Genomic DNA, 22,544 nt, shown 5'->3' on the forward strand with positions numbered 1-22,544 from the left:
ATTATATACTTTCATATTGCACATAATCTGGTGGGTTGCATATATACATTACTTTTTAGATTACATCTAACTTATGACTAACTTCAGTGCTCAAAAGTAAGTTACCAAAGCCATGAACTGCACTTATTGCGTCTGCTGCATCTTCAAGGAAAGATCGTGTATTAATTCCCACAGTCAGGCCTTGATGGGTGGTACACACTTGCAATCCTAGGATTTGGGAGGTGGAGGCAAGAGGATCAGGTGTTCCCAGGTCATCCCCTCACTACACAGTGAGTTTGGGGCCAGCTTGGGGTACATGAGACTGTCTCAAAAGGAGGGGAAAAAGAAGAAAATGTTTGAGGACACAGATCCTTAACCAGATTCAGCCGTAGCTCAATAGAGACATTTATCAAAACATTACACGTTCTCTATTTTAAATTTTTTTTTTAATTAAGTAGGGGCTGGAGAGATGGCATGGCTGCTAAGTGCACCAGCTGTTCTTGCAGAGGACCTGGGTTTGATTTCCAGCACCCACACACAACCATCTGTAACTCCAGTTCCAGGGAATCCATTGCCTGCCCTCTTCTGACCTCCTTGGGCATTGCATGGCACAGGTGCAGTTACATATATGCAGGTAACACACTCATACACATAAAATAAAAACAATAAAATATTTAAAATTACATTAATTTTGTCACGTGTGGATGTGCTCATACGTATGTGCGTGTGTATATACATGGCCACGTATGTGTACATGTGTTTGTGTGTACATGGCCATGGCCTTATGTGTGGAGCTTGCAAGAGCCAATTCTTTCACCATGTGGGTCCCAGAAATCAAACTCAAGTCATCAGGCTTGGTGTTTGTGTGTACATGGCCATGGCCTTATGTGTGGAGCTTGCAAGAGACAATTCTTTCACCATGTGGGTCCCAGAAATCAAACTCAAGTCATCAGGCTTGGCAGCAAGCACCCTTACCAGCTAAGTCATTCTCTCATTCTCTCTCTCTCTCTCTCTCTCTCTTCTCTCATATATGTGAATATGTATTATGGATCTGGAACCCACAGATATGCAGAGCCAACTGCACTCACTATTTTCCAACATCACTTCTTGCTAACCTCTACCTGCGCTGACCTTGAATACTGATCTGGTGGACTGCTGGTTCCCTACCAGCCCTTGGGCTCCTTGGGTCTAGAACGGTACCTGGCAAATGGAAAAAGTTAATCAGTGCCTGCCACTAAACGCCTCTGCCTCTCAGAGCCTCAAGGACGACTCTGTGCCTCTGTGCCTCCTCCGAGCCCTTCCCCCACCTCCCACCCTCCCTGGGCGCCTCTCCCCTTCTGCCTGTGTCTGTTCCTGAATCATACCTCCCAGCCCTGCAGCAGTGCTCTGGAGTTATCCCTTCACTGGCTCCTCCCTTTTTGTTCTCCCTTCTCTGCTCACCTTGCTGACAGCATGCCAACCTACTTGACATCAGCTGTCTGCTCCTATGCAAGACCTACTCAACAGGCCACACTGTGGCTCAGGAACTGACTCTTCCTTCCTGGGATGCCGGTGGACCACTGTGCTAGTGACAGGCACATGTATAGGTTCCATCTGCCCACAGTTCACTGGGGTGTTTGCTGTACTGTCTGGGACACCTTTGGCTGTCCTCTGAACTGAGAAATATATCAGTGTCTGTATCTGTCTACATGCATATATAGGAATAAGCGTACAGCCATTTTGAGGGAAACCAATTAAAATGGAAAATTAAGAAAAATGACTTTAGATACTTAAAAAGTCATCTCATATCCAAGTAATTCTTCAGGTCTCTCCCTCTTTCCCATTAGGCAGAATATTAAATTAGAGGATCAAAAAATTTAAAACACCACCCTTCCTATCCTGGAGCAAAAAAATACTAATATAAGTGATTTTAAAATGTTGACAGCCAGCGTGGGAGACTGGCTTCCTTAGGGTGAGGGCTCGCTTTTTTTTATGAGGGGGAAAATTGCATTTTTATTTTCATTAACTTCTGAGTGTTAACACTTCCTTCAAGAATCTATGTAGGCAAGGAACTGATGTTATAAACACTGAAGAGAATTCTCAGACATTTGTGTCCTTGAACATTTTTGTAGATGTTTAAGTGCTTATCACGGTGTGAGTGTCAGGTGGGCTGACTTCATCACTGTGTAAACCCTGGTGGGGTGAGACCTTCATCACTGTGTGTCTGGTGGGATGAGACCTCCATCGCTGTGTTGAGTGTCTGGTGGGATGAGAACTCCATTGCTGTGTCTGGTATTGATGAGGTTTAGTGCCTGGTGGGATAAGACCTCCACCACTGTGTGTGTGTCTGGTGTTGACAAGTGCTCCATCCGTGTGTGGTGGGATAAACCCTCCAATCACTGTGTATGTTTATTGCAGGTGAGAACTCCCATGAGATGTTGTATTTGCTATCTGTATGTAAAGAAGGCGGCTTTCCTTTGTTCCCCTAGGTTTTATTTTATGCATTTATACAATTCCGAGGTGTCTCTTGCCTTCATCAAATTGCAGAGGGGTCTATAGCAGCACAAAGAGCTAAGTGAATTCCTTTCAAGCGATTTTAACAAAATGCTGAATTTTGTGACAGCATCATTTATTCAACTTGAAAATGTTTCCCCTGTGCTACAAAATGAATCATTAGTCAGTGCAATTGTTCTTGGTACACACCTCATTGAGCTCCATTCCTGTAAATTCCTCTTTGACCTCTTCCAGTCTGAGCTGGGGTTTGATGCATTCATTAGACACATTTTATTTTATGTTGGTGGCAAACACAGCATGCAGTCCGTATTATCCACTCCAACAGCCAAAGCCATCTCAGTTTAAAATGCATTTCTATCACAGATAGGGACAACTCCCTCATGCAAGAAACATCCCAGGATCTTGGGGTTCTGAGATGAGCTCAGGCTGCTGTTGAGAGCTCAGTGGATTACCCTTTCAGGTGGAGGAGAGGGGAATGGCCTGGGCAACAAGGACTCAAGCCAGGCCTGGTGGTAGGGGTCTGCAATCCCAGCTACTAGGTAGGCAAGAGGGTAGGAGAATTACACATTCAAGGGCCGCCTTGGCTACAGCAGGAGTTCAAGGACAGCCTGAGCAAGATGACTTTCAAGTCTAGTAGAATGCCTGCATAGCCTGTGTGAGGGCCTAGGTTTGAGTCACTCAGAAAAGACTCCTGTGCTTTCAAGTCAAGTAGTAGAATGCTTGCATAGCCTGTGTGAGGGCCTAGGTTTGAGTCACTCAGAAAAGACTCCTGTGTCCCACAGATGGGGGAGGATGGAGATGGGAAGTGTATAGGAAGTGAGATTTGGAGCATCTTGGGAAGGAGGGGATGAAAGCAAGGGTCTAGTCACACTGCTGAGTTGCTATAATGTGGTGGCTGGTCAGGCATGGTCTCATGACCAGGTTTGAGTTTGTGTGCCGCTGCAAGTGACAGAATACTTGGAATGGGTGGGAAACATAAAATTATGAGATAAATGTCTCAGTTCATGTTCCACTGGAGGTGACAGAAAGGCAGTCAGGTGGAGGTTAAAGTGAGACTTTATCACGGGGAAAATCTCTTCTTTTCCTTGGGAATCAGGCTAATTTTTTTCAACTATACCTTTCTCCTAAATATTTGGTCCTAAAGGAGCCCCACTGGAGGTGACAGAAAGGCAGTCAGGTGGAGGTTAAAGTGAGGCTTTATCACGGGGAAAATCTCTTCTTTTCCTTGGGAATCAGCCTAATTTTTTTCAACTATACCTTTCTCCTAAATATTTGGTCCTAAAGGAGCTATAAATTCCCTGCCCCTGTTACTTGTCAATATCAATAACCAGGTCAAAAGCAATAGACAACTGCAGGGTCTAACCAAGCATTGTAGTGATGGTGAGTTGCATGCTCTCTGGAAGGCACATCAAAGTGCTTAGCCCTGCTACCTGAAGATGTGGCTTAACTGGAATAGGCTCTTTACAGTTGAAACTGCACTGGATTATGGGGAGGGACGGGGGTAAACCCAACAACTGGTGTCCTTAAAAGAACTAGTTAGACAGGTCATCTGACACCTTTATTTTGGACTTCTGACCCTCACAACTGTACAAGGATACAAGTCTCAAGTTCACAGCACTTACTAGACTCGCTCTGGGGCAGTCTCTGCCTTTGGGGTGGGGGTATGGTTCGGTGGCACAGTGCTTGCCCAGCATGTCTGAGGCCCTGGCGGGTTCCCAGCGCTAAAGGAAAAATTCCTTATTTTCCTGTTAGTGGGTGGGTCATGGGACCACATGGAACTGTGTCAACCGCAAAGTGAGTGTGAGCACTTAGCAAGTAGGTCTGGTAGAACAAATACTCAGAAGAGTCTGTTCCCTAACTCACCTGAAGGGTGTGCTCCCAATAACCTGGCTGCCTCCCACCAGGCCCCACCTCTTTAAAGGTTCCACCTCCCAACAGTGCCCTGCTGGGGACCAAGCCTTTAACACCAGGGCCTGTGGAAGATGTCACAGATCAAGGGCAAAGCAGGCAGAATTAATATAGGAGCAGAAGGTGGACAGCCGAGCTCCCAGTGGTTCATTTGACAAGCCCAAGCTGTGCAAAGCCTTAGCCTCTCATCCTGCGTGTCCTGCCCACACTCCTCCTGTGCAGATGCTCACGTGTCAGTGAGACAACCACCGTTCCCCGGGCTGGCCCGTCTGTGGTGTAGCTGGCTCCTCTTCAGTCTGAAGCGCACAAGGCCCATTCCCCACCATCACCTGCAGGTGGTGTTAGTCCCCAGGAGCAACTCCTGTACTTCATGGCCCTCTCTTCTCCCTGACAACAGTACCTCCAGTGCAGGTGGCCAATGGTTGCTGCGATCAGTTGGTGAGGTACAGTCGCACACACAGACATCGCTGGGTCTCGAACTCCATGCTGGGGCTGATGGACACCAGGAACAAGGTGAGATACTAACTTGCTTCCTTCAAGTGTCCCAAGTGACACTGACCCCCACTAGGTTAGTGATGCCCAATCCACCCAAATCAGGAGCCGTTAGACACACAGCAGAAGAGCAGATGCTCCCTAAACCAAGGCCAGACTGTCATTCAGGACGACTGCCAGGAGCCTGTGCACCAATCTTTATACTGGGCTTTATTTTTGTGTTCTTTAAAGTCTGGTTGGGCACAGACACACACACACACACACACACACACACACACACACACACACACACACAGCAGGTTAAAATATCCAAATAAAATTTACTGCAACTTTTGTAGAATTTAATTTGTGCTACAAGACATGTTGCATAGGAAACTATTCAAAGCCCCTGAGGAAAAATATTCATGGTTTAAGGTGCAACTGGTTTTGTTTCTTTGGGGAAAAAAGGCGAGAGATGATCTCTGGGCAAAACAAAGGTGCAGAGTGGAGACACAGAGTGAAGGTCATTTCTGTGACGACTGGGGTTCTGTGTGACTTGGTTCTCGCTGGCAGCATAAATATCTAGTGTCTGTAAGTCTGTTGATCTTCAATGTCTGAATCAGTAGCTATATGACGTGTCAGCCCAACAAGGGATTGTACACTGGTTAAAACTAAGTCATGAATGTGTATCAGGAAAGTGGACAGAGCCTGAAACTCGGATCTAAAACCACCCCTTGAGACAGCCCAGGCCCCACCCATTGCCAGGGCTACCTCACAGCCGATCTTCTGGGTATCTGTTCTGCCTACCGATTCCTCCCCAAATGCCACAGCTGCATGAGTTGTGGAAGTCAACAGAGCACTGATCCACAACCCTTGAAGGTCTTCAACACAAACCCTCTGTAAATCTCCCGAATTGATGTGGGAACATCATTTAGGGTCAATGTTCCCCATGCTGATATTCATACTGTACAATAACCTGATCCCTGTGTACTGCTTATTTCTAAGGAGCTGTGGGAGCACCAGGAAGGAGAAGCATTAAATATTAGATGAAGTGGGGAGTTTGGCGACCACAGCTGCATCCCAGCTCATGACATCACTTGGAAGGTCACCCAGGCTGTGGTGGCCATAGGAAGACTCTGGCTGGGCGCCTAGGCTTCCTTCGTGCCTTCAGGAGGCAGAGCTTGGCAGGGCCCACCTGACTCTCGAGGGGCACCGTTCTGAGTGACAACTGTACACAGGCAGGGGTGACAGGGGAACCCCAACTCCAACTGCTGTTTGAGTCTCAATGGCACTTAATCCAGCAGGTGGGGCTTCCCTGCCTGCCAAGCCACAAGCCACAAGTCCCGTGGATGGCTGCTGACAGCAGCCAGGTAGAGGGAGTGGCAGAGCAGGGCCTGGGGCAGCCTTGGGATGGTGGGTGTGACTGCCCCAACCATTCTGCCCACAGGACACACGGTCCCACAGGCAGTTGAGTGAAAAGAGTCCCATCCAAGCAAGCGCCTTTCGGTGCTGAGTGTCAAAATCCAAAGTATGTCTGGGACTCAGAACCACCCATGGCCTTTAAATAACTATATACATCTGGAATATAATTTAAAAAGGTCTTTAAACAACATAAAAACCTCAACAGCATTTACCCCTACTACGGTGATTTTCTTTTTAAATAACCTTTTATAGTCCATTAAAAAATTAGACACTACCTCTCCCATGTCCTCTTTCTGGTCTTTTGTTAAAATAAAAAAAACAATTTTTAAATTTAAATGTACATTTCAATAAATCGAGAGCAACTGGATTGGCAACAACCTGCGGTAGTAAGCCTCTGAGGTCTGCCCCGGATGGAGGCAGGGCGGAGAGCCATTTGCCTGTCATCACGGGCATGACTGGCAGGTCCACCTCTGCCTGTCCCCTGCTCCACCTGCTGATGGCATGGGTAGATGGATGGTCAGAGGGCTCCAGCTGTGTGGTGTGGCTGGGCCAGCCGACCCACTCAGATCACAAGGTCGCCATGGTCCCCAGGGCTGAAGGCGGCTGCTCTCAGGGTGTCCAGCGAGTTCACCAGGATCAGGGTGCCCGTGAGATGCTTCCAGCGCCTGGTGATGGGGTTCTTCATCTTGTCCAGGCCGATGTGCAGCTCCTGGATGACATCCCGGTAGCTGTCCCCGATCTGGTGGCTCCAGGTAAGTAAGAAGTCATAGGCAGGTTTCCACATGGCCTGGGTGGTGGAGGTGCCGCAAACAGAAAGGGAGAAGGGAAGGAAGGTGAGGTGACAGTGGCCATCTCAGTCATGCCTGTGACGCCCCTTAGGAGCGACAGGTGCTCACAGCAGCAGATTGCCTGTGCTGGGGGAAGGGCGGTGTCTGTGAAAGCTTGTGCTTAGCATGTGGAGGACAGTCAGGATCTGTCCTCCCTCACAGATCCCACCTTTACCTGAGCCATTTATTAGAAATTCACCAGGAGTAAGAAAGGACGTCCTTATTCCTGGAACTCCCTGCTTCCTGGTCTTGTGAACCAGCTTTCAGGAAGCAGACCAGGGTCACCTCCACAGAGCAGGCAGTGTGAGCCTGACTCCCAGACCTATGAAGTCAGTAACACACCAGGAAGGCAGTCAGCACAGCCCAAGGCCAGCACATTACAGACCACCCAGGGCTCTGTTTATACACCTTCTTATTGACAGTGGTTTAAAAGTAATGTTAGCAAGGGAGGGCAATCTACCCTTCCCATCTTGTAGCCGGGGGACCCTAGTAACTTCCACACAAGGTTCTCAGGGAAGGATCCTGAGAACAATGACAGCTCCCATCTCACCAGGTAACTCTACCTCATGTTGGACACACATATTTGGGCTCATCTAACCCTCGCAGGATGCTATTACCTGAACCTTCTGTTACTGTATCAGATGGGTCCTGAGGGGCAAAGCAGTTAAGTAACCAAGGAGCTGGTACCCCACTTACCTCGCTGTCTACCACCCCATTCCTGTCGCGGTGGGGAGATTCATATGCGTCCATCTGTTGCTTGGAGACCTTGGCCAGCTTCTCAGCCAGTTCCCTCCAGCGCTGCGCCACTTCGACGGCTGTGGTCAGGAGTACAAAGTCCTGGATGAGTCTGACCACCAGGCCCTGACAGTCCATTTTCAGCAAGGCCTGGGAGGAAGGAGCACAGAGTAAGGCAGGGCAGGCTTGGCTTGTGGGGAAAGGTCAACTAGAACACAATGCTCTTTACCCAAGAGTTCTGAGGTCTGTGGAATAAGTCCCCTGCCTAGCACCAACAGCTCATATGAGGAAAGAGACAGCTTACAACATATGTGGGCTGGAGATGGTCTTGTTCCAAGGAAGACCACAGGAATTTGAATTTTGGTACATTTGAAAGAAAATTTTCAAGAAAACTAAATGTTGTGGGGCTGGAGAGATGGCTCAGTGGTTAAGAGGACACAGGTTTGATTCCCAGCACCCACATGGCAGCTAACAACCATCCGTAACTCTAGTTCCAGGGAGTTAGTGCTCTCTTCTGACTCTGCCAGCACTGTATGACAAAGGTGCACATACACACATGCAGGCAGTACACTCACATGCACAAAATAAAAATAAAGCATTAAAGAAGGAGAGAACTAAACGCTGCACTAGACTTGTGCCTCGGAACATGAGGACTGGCATCCATGCATGCAGAGCGGGCATGAGGGTTTTCTTTCTTTTTTTGTTTCTGATTTTTTGGGACAGGATCTCATTACGTAGCCCTGGCTGGCCTGAAACTCATAGGAACCTGCCTTCCCCTGCTTCCTGAGTGCTGGGATTAAAGGTGTGCATCACCACGCCTGGCAAGTTTTAACTTTTGGTGTGCTGTGAGACGGGAGGTGGGGGTGGGTCCCCCTCTGCTGTATGTAAGGTTCTGGGAGGGAATTTGAGTGACCACAGGGTCTGACATCAAGTGATTCAGTCGCATCACGCAAACCTGAGCGTCTGAGCGCCCAGCTGCCTGGCTCTGGAGGCAGCCCTGTTTTCTAGGTAACAAACTGCGTCAGAGTCACCTGCTTCTGATTCAAGCCACTTTTGGCAGGAGTAACAAAACCATTCTCTCTCCAAGGACTCTGGGCACAGAATACAAAAGTCCTGGGAAATGCAGGCCTCTCTCTGGCCCTTGGAGTCCAAGAGAGCACATGGTCTGGTCCAGGGCAGCTGAGGCTCCATTTCAAGAGTGGCCGAGGAATAAAGGGGCTGGGGCTTCTGAGGCCAGGAAAGCAAACAGGAGTGTTAGTTCTGGATAAGGCAGACAGTCAGGGGACGCAGCCTCCCTGATGATCCCCTTAGCTCCTCTCACATCACTCTTGAGGAATCCAGTACTGTACTGGCCTGTTACATAGCTGCTCACACTGTCACAGATAAAAATCTCTGGCTGGATGGAGCCTTAACTTTCCAGTTCTGACAGGTCAAACACCTGGTCACAGGGTCACCCCTAGGAAAGTGGGTCCACCTTGAGTCATGCTAAAGAGACAGTTGAGTCATGCTAAAGAGACAGAAGGGACATCTAGTCTGTTAATGACATGGTAAACTTTTCTTGCCTGGAATCCCCGCCCCCCGCCTCACCCCAGTACAGCGCTTTTATAGACCAGGCCACATACACGTACGTAAGCTGTCATTTACAGTAGGCAGTCACAGGCCGTGGTTGTCCCCCTGTTATAGGGTGAGGTCCTATTCCGCCTTTTGTTGTGTTTGTTCTCAGAGATGCTTCATGTGAAGGGAGGGTCCTCCTACACAACACAACCCAGTTAACTGCCCCGCCCTCAGCTGTGGTTCTGGTGTCTCCCAGTTTGTGGAGTAAGGTGGGTTTTCTCCCGTCCACTCAGCAACCCCATGGCACTCTTCCAGCCGGTATTTTCCCATCCTCGCAGCCACACACCTAGGAGTCTTGGGCGTCTTGTTCTGCTCCCCTTCTGGAGACACTCACCTGCCTGGGTTGCACCCTACAAAATCACGGCCCTTCTTTCTTACAGGAACTCCTCCAAGGGCCCCCTGAAACCCTTTCTATAACTCCGATGCTGTGACCCAATGGACCCTTGGAGGATACGCTCAGAGGCTGTTCTTGGTGGCAGTTCCAGGATCGGGGTGTCAGCTGGGCTGTGCCACAATCCTCCCTGGGTCTTAGGAAGGCCACTATGGTTTGTTTCCAGTCCATGTCTTCCCCCTCCTCTCCATGAAGACAGAGACTGCACACCCTGTGCATGCCCCATTCATGGCTGGCTGTGCCCCCAATGGGAAATCGATACTAGCATCAAAAGCATATTGCCTGGGGCTGGTGAGATGGCTCAGTAGTTAAGAGCACTTTGCTGCACCAGAATTCAGATCCTAGCCTCCACACTGGGCAGCTCACAAACACCTACATTCCAGTTCCAAGGGATCCAATGCCCTCTTCTGGCCTCTGTGGTACCCGCCCCCCAACATACACACACAAATAATGATGATGATGATGAATCTTAAAGAAAACACAGTACCTTAAAGTTTTTTTCTTGGGGCTGGAGAGGCGGCTCAGTGGTTAAGAGCACTAACTGCTCTTGCAGAGGACCCTGGTTCGATTCCCAGCACCCACATGGTGGCTACGAACCATCCTTAACTCCAGTTCCAGGGGAATCCGATGCCTTCTTCTGACCTCTGTGTCATTGCAAGACATGGGTGCACTCACATACATGCAGGCAATAACACTCATACACACAAAATAAAAACAATAAAGTATTTAAAAATTTTTTTCTTAATAAAAAACACCCGTTTCTTAAGGAGTTGGTTCCCTGGGTCCTGCCATCTCCCCCTTCCCCCCAGGCCGCTCCAGACTCACATTCCTGAGATGACAGTAACTCAGCTCTAGAAAGTGCACATAGGCCTTGAGCCAGATCCTCTTTCTGAATCAGTGTTTCCATAATTCGCAGAAAAAATACACACAAACACGTTTCCACTTGGGCTTTCAAACACACTCAGAAAACCCTTCCCAAGGCTCATGCTGTACAACAGAGGATTCCAGTGCCTTAAAAACAACATATCCTGCAGTTTCTCACCATCAGGAAACAACCCCAAACCCCTAATGTCAGACCTCAGATTACAGATACAAGTGGGGTGTGCACATCCATTCACAGGGACTCGGCCAGAGACTTCAGGGACGGGTTCGAGGCTCTCAGAACTTTCCAAGTTTTCCCTGGCACTCTAGGGCCAGCTCACCCCATAGTGACACTGGCTATCAATGGTGACTTTTCCCTCTTTGGAGTGGGCCTGTGGCTTAGAGACGCAAGGGCAGACAGGCTTATTAGAGGGTCTAGAAAGATGAGTAAGCAAGTGCTCAGGGTCCCTCGGCTGGCACAATTCCATCCGTGTCTTGTAACACACAGCAGATGCCACGACCCCCGCAAAGCTACCTGGGAAAGCCAACTGTGGAACACACAGGGCAAAATCTGACAGGACTCGGTGACATTCACAGTGCACACTCTGCAGACTGTCAGCAGAGGTGGTTTCCTATGGGAGATGGGGCAGGCCAGGAGGTCTCACTGTGCTCTTGGGCGTCTTGTCAAGTTTCAGCACAAAATCAAGCGCCTGCTTTCACAAAGACGAACTCAACAAAATCCGAGATGGGGTCACGCAACTGTGAAAGCCCACGTGGAGACACCCCCAAAACAAGGTTTGGTGGGGCGATCAAAGCATGAAAACGCAGAGCCCTCCACCTCCACCTGACCCACAAGGAAGGGGGGCGGGGGGCAGAGTTGCTTCTCTTACCACTGATGGAGGGTGTGAAGTCACAGGGAGGGTAAGTGCCAAGGGAATTGCCACACAAGCTTGTCAGGATGGAGGGGACAGGGACACAGCTGTTTGGTCCAGTCACAAATCTCACCACAGGATGCATGTCCCTATCACTTCCCCTCTGACTGTGCCCCCATCCACCAGCACCCATTTTGTCTATCCAAGAGGCTCCACCTGCCTTTTTTTTTTTTGGTCTTTTTGAGACAGGGTCTCCCTGTAGCCCCAGCTGGCCTGGGACTCACTATGTAGCCCAGGCTGGCCTTGAACTCAGAGATCCGCCTGCCTCTGCCTCCTGTTCCTTGAGACAAGTCTCCACACAGGGCAGTCTTCCTGTCAGACACGTCTTCAGCCCAGTCAATGCTCTTGGGCACCCTGGGTTCCCACCCACGCTGTGCATCCCAACCCGAGAGGTGTTCTCCACAGGTGGGCTCATTCTTCAGACACCGCCCAGGCCTCTGTGAGTTCACCTCTGGCTCACACAGTTGTTCACCATAAAGATGTTTTGCTTTGTTTGTTTGGCAGTGCCGGGGATGGAACGCAGAGGACAGGCCAAGTTCTCTAACAGTCCAGCACCCAGCAGGGAGGAGAGATGTGTGGGTACAGAGTCCAGCACCCACTCCTAGTCTTGACCGTGCTCGTTCTCCTAGCTCTGTTCCTGGCTCAGTGCTGTGGTAGAGATCCTCCCCCAGCTGTTCTGCTTTAACAGAATGTGACATCACAACTTGCTAAACACAAGGCAGTCTCTAGCATCTCACACACCCGAGTCCTCAGCAGAGATCCCAGCAGGCACCCTCCCAGCCTGCGAGGCCAGGGCTCTAAGGCTTAGGACTCTGTCCACTTTGGAGATACCTTCTAGGCCAATGCCAGCCATGCTGAGCCATTCACTGCCAAGCCCTGCCATCTCTCTGCTGACATGAGTGTTGGGGCCCATCCTCTGCCATCACAGACCCTGCTGGGGAGCTGGGGAGGAGGGATGCCTACTGTGAAGAGGGTTAGCAGAGGTTCCTAGTGACAGCAGAGAAAGGAAACAGTGTGACCCACACAAGGACAGAATGACCCAGGGATAGCCTGGGCTATCACTCCCTCATCCACTTATTCTTTCTTGCTCAGTGACTACCCAATGGTCTCCTTCCTCTATTGAGTGCGTGTCTAATGCCAGGACATAACAAGACAGGCGCACAAGTAAACAAGTACAGCTAATTCCAACTGAAGCACCCTGCAGACCACCACACAGGACATGGGCTCACCCCATCAAGGGCTGGGGTGACCTGGGGTGACGCAGGAGCTGGCGCCTGAGCAGATGCATCAGCAGCAGTTCCTGATAAAAGAGAGGCAGCTATGGGCCCAGGGCAGGGGCGAGCTGGTGTGTGCAGGGGACACAGAAGAGACCACAGAAGTGCGGGCTGCCCAGCGTTGAGATGAGAGGCCTTTGGGAACTCTTAAGGCAAAGGAGGTGGAAGGGGCAGAGGTCTGGCTGTGGAACAAAGCTGTAGGACTCTAGGAACCCGTACAAGCAGGTTCTCGGGCTGAGGTCAGCCAGTGTGTTTCTGGAAGTTTGGCCAACCATTAAAATTCGGGAGGCGAATGTGGCAAAACCTGTTTCCCTTTATTACAAAACTGCCCTTGCCCCAGGGTGAGTTCTAGCCAAGCCAAGCTGCACTTCCTCCTCAGGGCTGGAGGACTTGGGGACTTCCAGGCACACAGAACCCTCCCCATCCCTCCCACACAGCAGCCCAAAACACAGAAAAATCCTCCCCAAAGTTGCCATGTTGAGTAAGAATTTGACCCCTAAAAGCGATTAGAAGGTCGTGTTTACAGGCAGAGGGAGGACTGGGCCCTACTCCAGGTGAGTGCCCTTCAGCAGGCAGGATCAATACTGTTTTATGTCCCATGAAAGCAACTAATTCTGAAATCGATGGAGCATGCCAGCAGAGGGCTCCCAGGGAGCACGTGTTCCTGGCCCAGGGAGTGTCAGCCAGCCAGGGAGGCCAAGCCAAGAGGGTCTCCAGAACCTTCTGGAAATTTGTTTCACATGTGGGCGACCTCCACGCAGGGCCCACAGCCCACCCCATTTGCTTCTGGCTTCTTTTCTGATGAAACCATGAACATCAAGTGCCCCAGGGACTTTCTGATTGCCAAAGGACCTCGTAACTGCCACTCGCACTTCGCCTCTTTCCCTGGGTAATCTCAGGTCTGTTTGCCCCATACTGTGGCATGTCATGTTACCATGGGCCACAGTCAAAGGGCCTCCCACCCTGCTCTTCCCCAAGCTGCATAGCATGTTCTCTACGAACAAGCTGTGCTGCACTGGACAGGCCCTTCTGTTTCCTGGACAGCATGTGCGATGTGTAAGCCTCAGGGGCTCACCTGCATTAGCTCAGGAGACACCTACTTATCTGCCTCTAATGATGTCCTGCACAGAGCCAGTGGGGGGAGGGAGAGGTTGGGGAGCAGCACAAAGCCTTTGGGCAGTAGAAGCAGTGAGGATCAAAGAGGTCACCAAAGGCCTCTACGGGAAGCAGGCCAGGTCCCCACCAGGAAGATGGAGGCTGAATCTGTTCCCTTCACGAGAGGTGGAGGGACATGTCTACCCCAGGTACAAGGAACACAAGTGTGACCATCACAACTGCACGCAGGACTGGGTGGCCTGTGGGATACTGTTCTGGGCAGAGGGTCCAGGCTATTGGAGGACCTGGCCTGAGGTCAGCGTGTCTCTGAATGGGGCACCTCTTTTCTGTGTGTTTCTTAGAAGACCAGTTCACACTGTATCAGCCTGTCTCCCACCAACATGTATGAACCCCAGGCAGGAGGTGGGACCACAGTAGAGGCAGGTGATGGAGGTGCCAGGTAGGACAAGATGAGAACTCACATCAAAACAAGGGCTTTGGGGCAAAGGCCCTCACTTCTTTTGAGTCTCGGGTTGCTGGGAATCCAATGGCACTCAGATACCTCAAGAGACCTGGAGGCTGCTGGGAATAAGGGCTGCTGTCTTCTTTCCAGTGTGTGTGTATGGGGGGAGGGTGCACCCCGAGGCTGCACAGGCATGGTCTACTTCTAGCACATAAGTGTAGTGGAGGTGTCCTTCCTTGGGGTCCCTAAGGATCCTCCCCGGCTAAAAGTCCAACCCTGTCCCTGTGAACCAGGCAGCCAACTCCAGCCACAGGCCTGTCGCAGTGACTCAGCCCAATGTGAACCTCGCCCATGTGTCTCAGGAAAAGGCTGAGGGGCCAGGAGGAGCCCACCCTGAGGTGCAGAACCTGCCAACCACTCACCATCACCAGCTCCTTCTGGAAAGACTTCCTGTCTTTGTTCTCGGGGTTGTTACAGTCTTCCTTCAGTTTTTCCAGGACAGACGCCACCCGCTCAGGCTCACTGTCCAGCTCTGCCCTGCAGAAGAAGGTAAGTGGCAGGTTCCCGTAGCCCAGTGCGTCGGCGAAGGCCCGCCAGCTGCTGATGTTCTCCATGAGCAAGGTCCTCACGGAGGCGTAGATGTAGGTGAGGAACTTACAGGGCCGGAGGATCTGCTCCAGCAGCACCGAAGTGCTCAGCTCGGGCCCCGAGAACAGGCTGGGCCGGGCCTTGCCGACCACCAGCACGTTCTTGGCATGCACCAGGCCCACCTTGCCCTGGTAGTAGCCGATGTACCACTCCTTGGTCCACAGCTGCCCCTTCAGGCGGATGCGCTCCTCACTCAGCAGGGCTACCACGTCGCCTTTCTTGTATTCCAGGAGGTAGTGGCTCTTATTCTGCCGCACCACCGTCTTGAGCAGCTTGCCGAACCTGAGACTAGACACGGGGCGGTCCTGAAACGTGGGGTACTTCGTGGTGACCACAAACGGGGACAGGATGATCTTCCCAACTTCGTTCTTCTTAAGGAACCGCCTCTGTCCAGATGGTTTGACGGCGCTTTTGGGGGGTGGCTGTGGCGTCTGGACACAGAACTGGGTGAGGATGGCATCCTGGTCGTCCTTGACCTGCACCCTCAGGGTGAAGTCCGACAGTTCATTGGGGTTCTGAGAGGTGATGGGGAAGATGAGGCGGCTCACTTTGCCCAGCTTCATCTGGAAGCCTCGTACCACTTTCGCTTGCTCACTGGCCTTGACCTCATAGTTGGTCATGTTGGAGAACATGCAGACTTTGAGATCCTGGGGCCTAGACAAGATGAACTGGTGTTTGCCCCACAGTTGCAGAGCCACGGGGGCGGGGCTGGGGGCCTGCCGGGTCACTTCGCTGACCAGGAGGGTTTTGGGGGCACAGTCGTGTCCAAAAATGGTCACCACTGTCTTAAAGGATGGGTGAATGTGTTTGGGACCATAGAGACCCACGGTGACCCGCTTATTGATGAAGTCCCACACCGTGGAAGGGTAGAGGATGTTGGGGCCTTGGGCAACGATTGTCAGGTACATGCAGGGCTCCAGGCTGTCCAGCTGGACCTGAACTGTGTCCCCGGAGCTGTAGGCGAGGGGGATGGGCACATAAGGCCCTTCTTTTGCGTCGCTCCTCAGGCACTGCAGGCCTACTGTGCTTTTACTGAAAATGTCACTCTTCACCTCGGCAGAGACCTTCATTTCCAAGATGAGGAAGGTGCTGACCTCCAGGTTGCTTAGTTTCACCTCCACCATGGGGCTGATGCTGCTGGACCTGTCTGTGTTGAGTTCCAGCGGGGGGTCCAGCAGGGCTTTCAAGGATATCTGCTGCGTCTCCCCAGGGCCGATGTGGCCCTCGGGCACGTGGATGCTGATGTTGGTGTCTGGAAGTTGCACGGAGCCTCCAGAACTATCCAGTTTGCACACGATATTTGTCTCTACTGCTTGGGTCTGGCCCCAACCCGGGCTTTGGCCGAGCAGGTCGAGGTCATGGCAAGACCTGGCCAGCTTCCGGTGGTTCAGCCAGGCGGTTCGGAAATCTTCCCGGCTCTGAAACTGTTCTGGGGCAGGTGACTTCAATCCTGTGAAGAAGCTGGAGGCAGCAGCAGGGGCATCTGACTTGGCCTGCAGGACGGAGAGTTCTGACAGGCTATAGGAACGCTTGCTTCTGAAGAAAGGGTTGTCCCGCTTCACCAGCTGCTCCACGTGGAGTCCGTTGGTGGCTGGGAGCTGGTCAAAGATGTTGCCAGTGCTGTTGGTGGTCACTGAGCTGGATTCAGTGAACGAGGACGTGCCGGTGTCGAAAAGTAGCAAATCCACAGTGCTTTTGGGATTGAGCTCATCCATGCTGGGCAGTGCGTTCCCGTTCAGAAACGGGTTTGTCTGGACCCCATTCCAGAAAGGGTTGTTACTGTAGTTTCTGCCAGATTCTTTCTGGTCATCCATCCAGCCCCCGAGCAGATCTAGCTCCTTGGCGACCTCGTCTGGGCTGTCGGGAAGATTGTCAATCATGCCGCTGTCGCTCAGGGTAGAGTTCCGGTAGTTTAAGGGCTGCACATAGGACGAGGGGATGTAGCCCATCTCTGTGGTATTGTGAGCATACCACCACTCCCCGCCCGATGTGTCCAAGACGTACAGGTGGTCACCCTTGGAGAACTTCAAGGTGGTGAAGTTGGTAGGGCGATAGTCTTTGATTGCAATCACTTCCTTTGCGTTTCCAAAAGGCGTGGGGTTGTCTGCTAGCAAGGCACTGGGAGAAGGCACTGTGCAAAACACAAAAGATGGAGGGTGAGGCCAGACTCACAGCACCAGGAGGCGCTTCCGAAGCGAGGGAGGGGAAGGGGCAGCACCACACAGGGCCGCGTTGCTCTCACCACTTAGCCAGGAACCAAAAGAAACCAACCGAGGCAAAGATTTGCAGTGAGCCCCAACCTGACACACCAGCTGACTTGTAGGCATTCTGCTCTGACACCCGGTCACTTTCTCTTTATGGGGGGATTTATTATTGTTATTTTATGCGTATCTGCATCTTATGTACATGTATGTAAGTGCACCTGTGTTTGCAATGCCCAAGGAAGCCACAGAAGGGCATCAGATCCTCTGGAACTGGAGTTAAGGATGGTTGTTAGTTGCCACGTGGCTGCTGGGAACCTAACCCAGGTCCTCTGCAAGAGTAGCCAGTGCTCTTAACTGCTGAGCCACCTCTCCTGCCCTACCCCACTTTCTAATTCAACCTTATGAAAAAGGCAGAAAGATCTGGAAAAATGTCCCTCCACCAAGGTAGAAAGGTAGACTGCAGGATGGGGATGGGAGAGCCGGCATGTCCCTGTGCTCTGAACATTTCATTTTGACAGAATGTTTTCATTGTCTAACTTTTCACCAGAGTCATCACTATGGAGAAAGGGAGGCAGACTGTGAAAGGCTTAAAGCATGCTGACACTGTGGGCTGGGTAGTGGCCCCACTGCAGATGCAGACTAGGAATGGGGAATCCCCAAATTCTAGTGCTGGGTAGACTGAGTCCTTGCTCTCTGCCAGCATGGAAGTCAGAAGTGGAAAGGTAGGTTCCTGACCACCAGGGCTAGTTAAGTTTCTAAGTTCAACCCATTCCTCATCTTTCAGGTGACAGCAAGTTTGGGGGTCATTTGACCTGTTTTAAATAATAATTTGATGTCACAGCATGGGAAGGGACAGTTGTGCCCTCCCTTCCTGAGTCAGAGGCTTCTGTCTGATCACACAGTCTTACTACTGAGTAAACCAGAATATTCCATCGTTCTAAAATGATTCAAGGTAATGCACAGCTCCTGCCGTCAAACCATGTGTGTTTACACGGCAGACGGCAACTGAAAGTCAGAGGTCACCTGGGGGGTGTTTGGAAAAATAATCGATTTTTCAATACTCACTTGTTGAAAAAGGTGAGTCTTTTCAGATGACACTCTTTAGAGGGTCCAGAGGGCTTTCTGATGGAAAGACACTGGTACCACCCCCAAAGGCAAGTACTCCAGCCCAGCCCTGTTCATAGTTCACGGATATTCTGGGTGCTGTGGCAAATAGACATTTCCTTCCTTCCTTCCTTCCTTCCTTCCTTCCTTCCTTCCTTCCTTCCTTCCTTCCTTCCTTCCTTCCTTCCTTCCCCTCCCTCCCTCCCTCCCTCCCTCCCCCGCCCCATTAGCATGTGTGCACATACACATGTGCCTTGGCCGTCATGTGGAAAACAGAGGACAGATTCTGGGCCTGGGTTCTTTCCTGCCATTTTAGTATCCAGAGACTGAACTTAGGCTGTCTGGCTTGTGTGACAAGCACCTTTACCCAACAAGCCATCTTGCTAACCCAAAGAAATTGTTTTCTAAAACCAACTGTGTATGTAAACGAGCACAGAGACTGTTTTCAGCTGAACTGGCTTGAAGTCTGCCCTAGCACAGCCGTCTGCTCATCCTCTCCTGTCAAACTGGCCATCCAAATGTCATTCCCTTCCAGGCTGCTTTTCCTTTGAAAGAGACGACAAATCAAATTCTGTCTCCTCAGCCAAGCTTAGAAGGCAGACAGGAAATCTTTTCGCTTACATTCACAGGAGCAGAGGCAAGCTTGGCGTACCCGGGTCCTGGAGCCTCCCTCCCATCCATCTAAAATAACCCAAAGCTCTGTTTGGGTGCCCTGGATCCTGGATCACCAGACCTGAGTTGAGTCTAGGCCCTCTGGGGCCCTGTGACCTCATGGAGAAAAGCCACCTTTCTCAAGAACATGCAGTGGCCTGGGACAGTGGCTCACAAATGATTTTCTTCCTGTGATGTGAGTTTAGCATGGAAACTTGGGACGGGGGCAGAGGCAACAGCCTTCTTCCCAGGTATGGACTTCAAGTGGCAGGTACAGAAGGTAACCTCTCCTACTGTGCCCCAAGTTTGATCAACATACTGGGCGTCCGTCCCACGGATCTCTCAATGCCATCACTCACGACATCCTGGATCTGATGAGGTTCAGGACTCAACACCCTAAAACGTAGCACCCAAGGTCCTTTCAGCCTTGAGAATGTGAGGAACAGCAGAGGCAGAGCCCGGAAAGGTGCCTTGTCCCTGAGGCGGGCGTGGCTCCAGGTCCTGAGACCCGGGATTTACATACTTGGGTCTTGGCACTTAGGTCACCACCTTTCCCCACCCCTCGTACCTCCTCAAAGCTGCCCAGAAACATTCAAGTTTATCCTTGAATTTGGGGTCTTCACTCTGTTCTGAAGGCTACCGTGTCATGCAAACACATATGAAAGCGGGCCAGTATGCATTAATACTTGTTAATTTCTTTGCTACAGAGCCCACGAAGCCTTCGTCTCCCATTAGGATGTGAGCTCCACGGGAAGCTGCTTCGCTCACTGTTGTGTCCCAGAGCCCGGCACATGGCAGATGTATGTTTATGGGCTGACAGTCGTGAGCACACTTTCAACAGCATGCTAAGCCAGATCCATGGCACTGAACTGTGGTGCTGGCTGAGGAAGAAGCCAGAACCCCCGTGCCCGTGCCTTCTGCCATCAAGTCTCAACAGACAGAGTGCATTAGCTCCTTTTCACGTAGCTCTGACAAAGTAGCCAACAAGACAACTGACAGAGGGAAGGGCTTCTGTGGGTTCAGGGCCTGGGGGAGTGGACCCCATGGTGGGGAAGTCATGGTGGCAGGAGGGAGGCAACTGGTCACGCTGTGTTCATAGTAGGAAGCTGAAAGGTGAATGCTTGCTGCTCAGCTGGCCCCCCTTGTCCCTTTGACTTGGCCAGGCACTCCAGGCAAGATGATCGTGCTGTCCACGTTGACATTGGCTCTTCACGTCTCAACGAACCCAATCTAGAAATTCCTTCACTGTCTAGGTTTGCCTCCCAGTGACAATATTAGCCATCACACCAATCTGTATCACTGAAAGGATGGGAATGAACAAACACAGCAGTAAAAGGGGACCCTGCAGGGACAGTCAGCGTCCTCTGGGAAGGTGTGCTACCTGAAAGGAACAGGTAAAAGGGCAGATGAAGGGGAAGCTCAGTCCAACGCAGTCACCCTGGAGCCTTCAGGTTGAAGAGCACAGCCCCAGGGAACCAATCACTATGCTTTGGTTCCTGTTCATGGAGGACCAGGCAGAGCAGCCACTGGGGAAGGGCCTGTCGGCTTCCAGTCTTTCTTTGCCTCTGGCTGGAGTGCGGGGCAGAGCTCCTCAGGACTGAAGATCTTAATTTCCCTACGGACTGTTAGCAGAAACCTGGGAGGGTTAGGTGGAGTTTGTAGGAATTCCTGTTGGCGCAGGGGAAGGGCCCTAGCTTCTCTGACCATCTGAGGAATTCCATTCTCCTCAGTGTATCGCACAGAGGGGCGGGGGTGGGGTGGGAATGGGGGGGTGGGTCAGAGGCTGTGCTTTGGAGGTCTTTGTCTTGTATTGTTTCCTGAGCCTGAAGAATGACTTTGGAGGAAAGGAAGGACAAGAAAAGCTTGCGCTGGGTCAGGGGTCACAGCAGCCCTTCTCTCCTACTTCTGTGGCAAGTTGTGGCCTCTGGTGAAATAACGCCTTTGTTTCTCTTATGCGTATACCAGAAATAAAATTCCAACTGAAAATTAAATAGAGGTTGTCAGCCAGTAAAACCTTGTCAGAATCCCTCCAAAGCTACATTCTATTGTGTTCCTCCAGAATAATTAATTCCTTTACAGTAATATTTTCAAAAATTAAAAAGAACCAAAGCAATTAAGCATGCTCTGTGCACAGCCCAAAATATATCAATTGAAATTATCATTTTAGCTTTACCAGATTAAGAATATGAATGGTTTTGCTTAAAATTCCGAGCACTCCCCTCAGAGGAGAGGGGATAATATATTACAGTAAAAGATACGGCTCCTCCAAAGGGCACTGGGCCTCCTGCCCTCAGGGAAAGCACCAGGGTGGACTGTGGTGTCAACTCCTTTCTGGACAACAGCCTGTATCAACTGCTGTCAGGAAGCACTGGGGACATGGGGAGGGGGCTGGGCTTCTATCCCACCAAATGCCAGCAAATCCTTACTGAATTCCATCTTAATGAGTTTGGGGGAACACTACCTTGATTGTAATACAAAAACTCCCTGGGTATTTGCAAGTTCGGGGTACTGAATAAAACATTTTCTATATCCTGGTCTAAGTTTCTATGCAGGCGAAACACTAATCAGGCTAGAAGACCTCGCAGCAGGTACTGGGGCTGGAGTCTGCTTGGTCGTTCGAGCCACGCACCAGGAAGATGAATGTGATGCTGTAGGTTGGGACAGACCTCAGCATCATGGCCCAGGGAGCAGCTGCACACTGAGCCCTCCTTGGATTCCTGGCCACTCTCCCCTCAGCAAACCAGCCTCTGCACACCCCCTCAAGGCCATTTGCTTCTGGACCATTACTGTTATTTTTAAACACTCAGCTCTCTGGCCCGATTTGACAGCCTGGTGCAAACCACATAGGTCGTGCTCACCTTTGTAGCTTTTCATCTCAAAGCCAGAAATAAGAACACAACGCCCATTACCCGACTAAAAAGTAAACGTTCTATTATTTATAGCGACACCCACTGACTATTGCTATCACGCCTCCAGGTTCCCTTTGGTAGTCTTTCAAAGAACACTTACAGCAATGTTCAGGGCTGGAGGCATAAACCAGGGCAGGAAGAGGAAGGTGCGGATGAAGAGCAGGAGAGGGAGCAGCTAACCAATGAGATGGCTGCACACAGGGGCTGTGGCTCCACTCCAGGACTACTCAGCATTGAGTTTGTCAAGGGTGAAGGAACAAAGGAAAGTTCCAAGTGCTTGTGCTGGGGAGTGACAGCAAGCTGGGAGGTGATGATCACAGAGGGGACCAGGATGCACCCCAAGGCACCAGACACTAGATGTGGCGCAGTGAGGTCAGGGTAGACTCGAATCAAATGACACCCTGGGATTCACATGTGTGCGTGAAAGATAGGTATACTCAGCCCAGTTTTGTGAGGCTGGGGTGCTTAAACCCCAGACCGCCTTCTACATGGGGTCAGCAGGAGCCACGAGGCTGGCTGGCCCCTTTTATAACGCTGGGACACGACCCTGTCTGCTTATTAGT

At 51.0% G+C, this 22,544-nt stretch overlaps 1 protein-coding gene and 1 long non-coding RNA gene across 5 annotated transcripts in view; one reads left to right on the top strand and one right to left on the bottom strand.

Moving 5' to 3' along the window:
- Window positions 1-3,191: 3,191 nt before the first annotated feature.
- On the top strand, window positions 3,192-6,318 carry LOC115070683. Its single transcript, XR_003849836.1, has 2 exons — window positions 3,192-3,490; window positions 3,631-6,318. It is a non-coding gene; the product is annotated as an uncharacterized LOC115070683 (long non-coding RNA).
- The window catches only part of Sh3bp4 (SH3 domain binding protein 4), an 81,014-nt gene continuing 63,666 nt past the window's right edge, over window positions 5,197-22,544 (bottom strand). For all 4 annotated transcript variants that reach the window (XM_008835127.3, XM_017798680.2, XM_029564537.1 and 1 more), the window contains 3 exons: window positions 14,888-17,244; window positions 7,797-7,985; window positions 5,197-7,060 (listed from right to left, as the gene is read on the bottom strand). In XM_008835127.3, the coding sequence (XP_008833349.1) occupies window positions 6,836-7,060; window positions 7,797-7,985; window positions 14,888-17,244 (2,771 nt within the window). In that variant the 3' untranslated portion in view covers window positions 5,197-6,835. The remainder of the gene's footprint in view (window positions 7,061-7,796; window positions 7,986-14,887; window positions 17,245-22,544) is intronic.

The sequence above is a fragment of the Nannospalax galili genome, unplaced genomic scaffold (genome assembly GCF_000622305.1).
Source record: "Nannospalax galili isolate Female #2095 unplaced genomic scaffold, S.galili_v1.0 scaffold1777, whole genome shotgun sequence".
Classification (NCBI taxonomy): Eukaryota; Metazoa; Chordata; class Mammalia; order Rodentia; family Spalacidae; genus Nannospalax; species Nannospalax galili.